This window comes from Dipodomys spectabilis, unplaced genomic scaffold (assembly GCF_019054845.1).
Source record: "Dipodomys spectabilis isolate Male_0828 unplaced genomic scaffold, ASM1905484v1 ptg000130l, whole genome shotgun sequence".
In the NCBI taxonomy this organism is placed as follows: Eukaryota; Metazoa; Chordata; class Mammalia; order Rodentia; family Heteromyidae; genus Dipodomys; species Dipodomys spectabilis.
The window spans coordinates 2,836,889-2,843,766 of record NW_024870807.1 but is presented as its reverse complement, the minus strand read 5'-3'; the positions used below and the strand labels follow the sequence as shown (position 1 = coordinate 2,843,766).

The 6,878-nt window shown below is 55.1% G+C and overlaps 2 protein-coding genes across 2 annotated transcripts; one reads left to right on the top strand and one right to left on the bottom strand.

Moving 5' to 3' along the window:
- Window positions 1–572: 572 nt before the first annotated feature.
- LOC122116299 (metallothionein-1E) lies at window positions 573–1,640 on the bottom strand. Its single transcript, XM_042689946.1, has 3 exons — window positions 1,491–1,640; window positions 1,140–1,205; window positions 573–805 (listed from the first exon to the last, which is right to left on the bottom strand). Exons 1-3 carry the CDS (start codon window positions 1,516–1,518, stop codon window positions 714–716), a joined length of 186 nt encoding a protein of 61 aa, XP_042545880.1. The 5' UTR covers window positions 1,519–1,640; the 3' UTR covers window positions 573–713.
- A 1,032-nt stretch (window positions 1,641–2,672) lies between these two features.
- Window positions 2,673–3,704, top strand: LOC122116297 (metallothionein-1E). The gene is made up of 3 exons (XM_042689943.1): window positions 2,673–2,782; window positions 3,067–3,132; window positions 3,491–3,704. The coding sequence occupies exons 1-3, from the start codon at window positions 2,755–2,757 to the stop codon at window positions 3,580–3,582; spliced, it is 186 nt and encodes a 61-aa protein (XP_042545877.1). The 5' UTR covers window positions 2,673–2,754; the 3' UTR covers window positions 3,583–3,704.
- Window positions 3,705–6,878: the final 3,174 nt, after the last annotated feature.

Here is a 6,878-nt window from a genome sequence, read left to right as displayed (position 1 = left end):
CAGATATGGGCAGAGAAGTGGGAAATGCTGTCAGGAACTGGGTCTCGGAGATATTAGACAACTAAGTAGCCTCAGCGCAGAGCTTGAAATGGGATCCCTTTAGCCCAGGGACACCATGTACTGCGGCCTGGGTTGAGTGTTTGTTCTAAGACCCAGAGCCAGGCATGCCTTACCAGTGGAGGGTCCATTTGGAGCTTAGCATACAGGAGAAGAAACAAGGTCCAGGGCTGCTAGAAGGCTCCTGGGAACCCTGCTCCTACCCAACCATTGCTCATGACTGGCTGCAGCCTGTAACTAACAAGCCATGGGCTAGCTGAGTGTACCCCAAGACAGCAGGAGTGGGTCTGCCTCAGGAGGAAGGTTTTTTTTTTTTGGGGGGAGGCCCAAGCATCCTTCCTACTCACAATGGCCCTCCCCCCACCACTGCTCCCCAATTTACAGCAGCGGTTCAGTGAGGTCACCCACTTGCTGGAAGAGAATGGTTTGGGGTATTAACATCTATCCCCAGCCTTGGTCCTGGATTCCCAGATCTGTCCCTCAATCCAACCCCTTATTACTACAGAGAAAACCAGTCAGAACCAAGTCAATGATATTTATTACCATGCATTAACTTCATACAAAAAAGGCAGTGGGAAACAGGTAAGGGTTGAGTGAGAAACCGAACTTGAGACATACAAATCACTATTTACACGTGTGAGCAGGGCACCCCCACATCAGGCACAGCAGCTGCACTTCTCAGTTGCTCCTTTGCACACACAGCCCTGGGCACACTTGGCACAGCCCACCGGGCAGCAAGAGCAGCAGCCTGGGGAGGGAAAAGGAGGAAGAGTGAGAGATAGAGCAGAATAACCAACCCAGCACAGCCTGCCTAGAGATCTGTCCTCTGCACTGGAGAATTTAAGATTTTCTCAACAATATGAATATATGGCTTTCTAAGACAACTGAGCTTCCCAATGGGAGCATTTCCAAATGCAGAAAGGCTGTCCAGACCGTGGGAGCTCAGGGCAGTGCAGAGAGCCTAGAGGGGCAGCAGGGCCTCAAAGGGCAAAGGACAGTCAGTTACCCCCCCCCACACACACACACACAGTCCCTCCCACATCGGCACAACCCCCAGATCTACAGACACAGCCCCAACTCACTCTTCTTGCAGGAGGTGCATTTGCACTCTTTGCACTTGCAGGAGCCAGCGCAGGTGCACGAGCCGCCTGGGGAAAGAAGAGACACACAGCAATGAGCACGAGGGACAGACGTGCAGACACAAGAGCAATCAGTCAACCTGCAGCCAGGGCCGTCCAGCACCCCACTCGATAATCTTCCTAACGACTCAAGCCGAGCCCCACTTCTTTCACAGGTTACCAGGCCCCGCCGTCGGGGGCCTGTGCGGAAGGTGTGGACGCACCAGCCGCGGGGGAAGGGCGTCGCAAGGGAAGGGAGAGGGGCTCCTAGGAGCGCCCCCAGCCGGCCTCGCAGCCCGGGGCAGCGGCTCCTACCAGCGGCGCAGGCGCAGTTGGGGTCCATGGAGAGCTCGGTGGAGGGGAGACGAGCGACGCGATGAATGGAGCGAGTGGAGGCAGCGAGAAGGCGCGATGTGGCCCTGCGCGCGGCCCGCGCGTTTATAGCCGGGGCTCGGCCCGTGCGCAGAGGTCTGCGCCCGGCCCCCGCCTCTGCGCCCGACCCGCATTGCGGGCCACGTGCAGAACCTCCCGAGGGCTGGGCCGCGAGGGAGGGCGGGGCTGTGCACCCGGCCCGGCGCCCTGCACCTCGGCCCCGCGCCCCGGATCTCACCCCCCCCCCCCGCCTCATCTTCCCTCCCCCCCCCCCCCCACGCCGTCCCCTAAACGCTGGGCTGGTCCTGGACATGATCCTGATTGGAAGTGGCCCCGAGCCGGGCTCCTGCATTCATCCCCGCTTTAGCTGTCTCTCGATTGCTGTGGTTGGGTTTGGTGCGCATCCCGGGACTTGAATTCAGGGCCCGGACGCTGCCCCGGAGCTTTCTTGCTCAAGGCTGGTGCTCGCCCACTGGAACCACAGCTCCACTTCTGGGTTATTTTTTAGTTTTTGGTGGTTCATTGGAGATAAGAGTCTCACAGACGTCACTTTCTGGGCTGGCCTCGGGCAGCGATCCTCAGCTTGGATCGCAGGCCTGAGTCCCCGCGCCGGGTTGCCTTTTATCAATAGCTGCGTGGAGCTGAAGATTCCGGCTCCGTTTCTGGGGCCGGGGCAGCTATCGCGGGGTGGGGGGTGGAACACAGTCCCAGAACCACGCACACTCCGAGCACACAGAGCAAGAAACGAGGTGGGGACGGCAGGGCAAGGCCGGGGCGTGCACGGGGCCGCGGTGCTGGGGGGTGGGGGGCAGCCCTGTGCGCACAGCTCCCCAAACAGGAGCTCCGGCAAAGCTAGCAACACCGCGGTGCGGGGCTGAGGTTGGGCCAGCGGAAGGATTGGGGTTCCGAAAACTCCTATGCGGGGATGAACGCAAAGGCGCAGGCATTGGAAAGCGGGGTGCGGGCCCGGAGGAGGAGGGGGGCGCGCGCTGCTCGCCGCCCCGCCCTCGGGGAGGTTCTGCACGTGGCTCCCCAGCCGCCCGCGCGCACGCTCCCGCCGAGACCCGGGGCCGGGCGCAGACCTCTGCGCACGGGCCGAGCCCCGGCTATAAACGCGCGGGCCGCGCGCAGGGCCACATCGCGCCTTCTCGCTGCCTCCACCCGCTCCATTCATCGCGTCGCTCGTCTCCCCTCCACCGAGCTCTCCATGGACCCCAACTGCGCCTGCGCCGCTGGTAGGAGCCGCTGCCCCGGGCTGCGAGGCCGGCTGGGGGCGCTCCTAGGAGCCCCTCTCCCTTCCCTTGCGACGCCCTTCCCCCGCGGCTGGTGCGTCCACACCTTCCGCACAGGCCCCCGACGGCGGGGCCTGGTAACCTGTGAAAGAAGTGGGGCTCAGCTTGAGTCGTTAGGAAGATTATCGAGTGGGGTGCTGGACGGCCCTGGCTGCAGGTTGACTGATTGCTCTTGTGTCTGCAAGTCTGTCCCCCATGCTCACTACTATGTCTTCTCCTTTCCCCAGGCGGCTCGTGCACCTGCGCTGGCTCCTGCAAGTGCAAAGAGTGCAAATGCACCTCCTGCAAGAAGAGTGAGTTGGGGCTGTGTCTGTAGATCTGGGGGTTGTGCCGATGTGGGAGGGACACTGTGTGTGTGCACACGCGCGCACTCACGCACACACGAGGAGGAACCGGCTGTCCTTTGCCCCTTGAGGCCCTGCTGCCCCATCTAGGCTCTCTGCATTGCCCTGAGCTCCCAAGCTTTTCTGCATTTGGAAATGATCTCATAGGGAACCTCCAGTTGTCTTAGAAGAACGCCATATATTCATATTGTTGAGAAAATCTTAAATTCTCCAGTGTTGAGGACAGGTCTCTAGGCAGGCAGTGCTGGGTTGGGAGGGGCTGGTTATTCTGCTCTACCTCTCACTCTCCCTCCCGTTCCCTCCCCAGGCTGCTGCTCCTGCTGCCCGGTGGGCTGTGCCAAGTGTGCCCAGGGCTGTGTGTGCAAAGGAGCAACTGAGAAGTGCAGCTGCTGTGCCTGATGTGGGGGTGCCCTGCTCACACGTGTAAATAGTTGGTTATGTTTTTCATTCAACTCTTAGCCTATTTATCACAGTCCTTTTTCTATTATGTTACTGCATCATAATAAAAGCCATTGACTTGATTCTGGTTTGGTTGTTTTGGTTTGTTTGTTTGTTGTGTGTGTGTGTGTTGGGGTTAGGGTGAGGTGCTAACCAAAATCTCCAGGGTCCTGTGCTTGGGACTCAGATATGAGTCTCCACAAAGCAGAGTCTTCACAAGCCCTGCTAAGCTGCTTCCCTTGGAGGGCATTGTCCTGTATTTGGTTTGGGAGCAGGGAATACCTGGTCTCTGTCATGACAGAATTCTCTCTGTAGAAACTCCACCTTTCTTATTAAATTCCCTCACTTCCTGGCCCTTAAGGAAGGCTCCTCCTAAGATTTTATTGAACACGAGTGTTGAATAAGATACAAATTCCAGTGGCTTGAATTCTCTGGGTATATTTCAAACTATGTCGAAGCCATCATTAGTATATTCTAAGACTTGTTTGATAAATGTAAAGAAAATGAAGGCACAAAATGCCATTTATAAACTTTAACTGAACAATATTTGAAGAATTAGATTTGACGGCTAGGTGTGGTGATGCTTGCCTGTCATCCCCGCATTTTGGAGGCTGAAGTAAGGGGATTTGGGGTTGGAGTCCAGCTTAGGCTACATAGGAAGACTGTGTTTCAGGAGAAAATACACTGCACAAACATTCATTGCACACTGGGAAAAAAAATCCATTTCTGCCCACCCCCAGTGTAAACTATGACCCTAATGTTCCACGAAGACCATCATGATCAGGTCCACTGATGAACCCAAGCTGACCCCTGACAACTTCCTGTTGTGACATATCTGAGTCTTAAATTTGTCTCCTACCTGCCAGGCATCAGTGGCTCATGCCTGTAATCCTAGCTACTCAGGAGACTTAAGATCTGAGGATGGTGATTCAAAGCCAGCCCAGGCAGGAAAGCTCACTGGGACTCATCCACTACAAACTACCAAAAAAGCCAGAAGTGGATTTGTGATTTGAGTGCTAGAGCATTAACCTTGAGTAAAAGAAACTCAGGGACAGCACCCAGGCTGGGAGTTCAAGCCCAAGAATCAGCATACAAAGTTTCTCCCAAAGTCAATCAATTTCTTTCCTGGGCTACTTCCCATCAGCAAGTTGACAAGGGACTCTGGAGGAATTAGCAGACTTTGAAGGGATGGACATTCTCTTGGTAATACAAGTATACAATCAGTGATTGCAGGTGACGCACTTTGTGTCCAAAATGTCCTGGGGCGAGGTATTTGGCTGGACTACGGGGAAGCCCTAGGAGAATGTATAACAAGGAGGACCTAGCACCTGTGCCCACCTGTGCCTGGACACTGGAAAGAAGGGTGGGCCAGCCCTGTCCTGCCTTCCACTGTGTACAAGGGAAACAAGGAACTAAGTGGGAGGAGCGTAGTTAATGGCAGGGAGGTACTGTGACCAGAGTCACACAACTATGCGCAGCACTCTCATCCTCACCCAATCAGTACAGAAACATGGATCAGTGATATCTAGGCTATGGGGCTGGAAGTGTGTGTGTTGGAGGGGAGGGGGGGGGATGGTGAGTTCTTGGAATCCTAGGGAACAGATGACCTGCAAATTGTGGGAACTAGAAATAGGCATGGGGAAATTCAGAGGCTGCTGAGGTCATGGTGTTGAGCTCACAGCCCCTCCCTCCTATTGGAGCTGGCACTGAAAGAATGCTTAGTCAAGAACAGAGGCCAGGGCGCCTCCATTCTGGGCAGTGCTGGAGGGGGAGGACTACCACCAAGCCCAAGCACAGAGTCTGTGCCATGCGACCTAAGAACTTGTGAGAACTGAGAAGTCAACAGAGATAGGGACAGTGTGGAGCCAGTCACTCAGCCCCTCCCTCCAGTGGAAGAGGACCATGAAGAGGCTGCCCCCAAACATGATTCTGTTTGCTCTGAGATTGAGTGCTCTGACTTTAGGGTGTCCTCAGGCAGTCTATGGCCAGGTAGGTCGGGAGCCTCTGTGAGGTACCCCAGCCTTTCTCTCATGAGTAAATAGAGTGACTTGTGCAAACCTACAATTGTATTTTAAATGACTCAGACCTATTTGTTGCATTCTTTTTTTTCTGTCTTGCCTTTACCCCTGCCCTGCCTCTGTCCCTACCTCTGCCCTGCCTTGCCATGCCTCTAGATCCCACCCCACTTCAGCCACCTCCTCAGCTCTGCAGACAGCACCCCAACTCAGTCTTCTTGGACCACGTGCACAGAGCACGTACAGGAGTTGCCTGGGAGGAGGAGAAACAGAGCAGTGAGCAAGGCCACAAACACTGGCAAAAGCAGTTAACATAGATAGGCAGCTCAATCCAGAAGCCCACCTGCTAGTTCTTACCACTAAAGATGGAAGGAAGGGCTGGGAAGGTGGCTCAGTGGTAGAGCATTTGCCTTGCATGCACGAGGCCCTGGGTTCGATTCCTCAGCACCATATAAGCAGAAAAAAAAAGCCATGGGGCTGGGAAGGTGGCTCAGTGGTAGAGCGCTTGCCTTGCATGCTTGAGGCCCTGGGTTCAATTCCTTAGCACCACATAAGCAAAAAGAAAGAAGCCAGACGTGGCGCTGTGGCTCAAGTGGTAGAGCGCTAGCCTTGAGCTGAAGAGCTGAGGGATAGCGCCCAGGCCCAGAGTTCAGGCCCCATGACCGGACCCCCCCCCCCAAAAAAAAAAAGCCAGAAGTGGAGCTGTGGCTCAAGTGGTAGAGTGCTAGCCTTGAGCTGAAGAGCTGAGGGACAGCGTCCAGGCCCAGAGTTCAGGCCCCACGACCAGACCCCCCCCTAAAAAAAAAAAAGACGGAAGGAAGCTGAACTCCATGTTACCTCCATAGACTATAAGTGGCCTTAGGTCCTAGATCCAGAATAGACAACTAGATCTGGCCTGAAAACCCAGGTCAAACAAACTATACTGGAGCCAAGTGCTGGTGCCTCATGCTAGCTACTTAGGAGGCTGACATCCAAAAGTCAAAGTCAGCTGGGGCAGGAAAATCTATGAGACTCATCTCTAGTAAACTAACAACAACAACAACAAGCCAGAAATGGAGCTGTGGCTCAAGTGACAGAGCACCAGCCTTGATCAAAACTAAGCTTAGGGACAGTACCTAGGCCCTGAGTTCAAGCCCTAGGATTCACACGCGCGCGCACACACACACACACACACATACACACACACTTCCTGCAAAGACAATGGATTCACCACTCAAATTCTAGGAAAGGGACTTACCATCA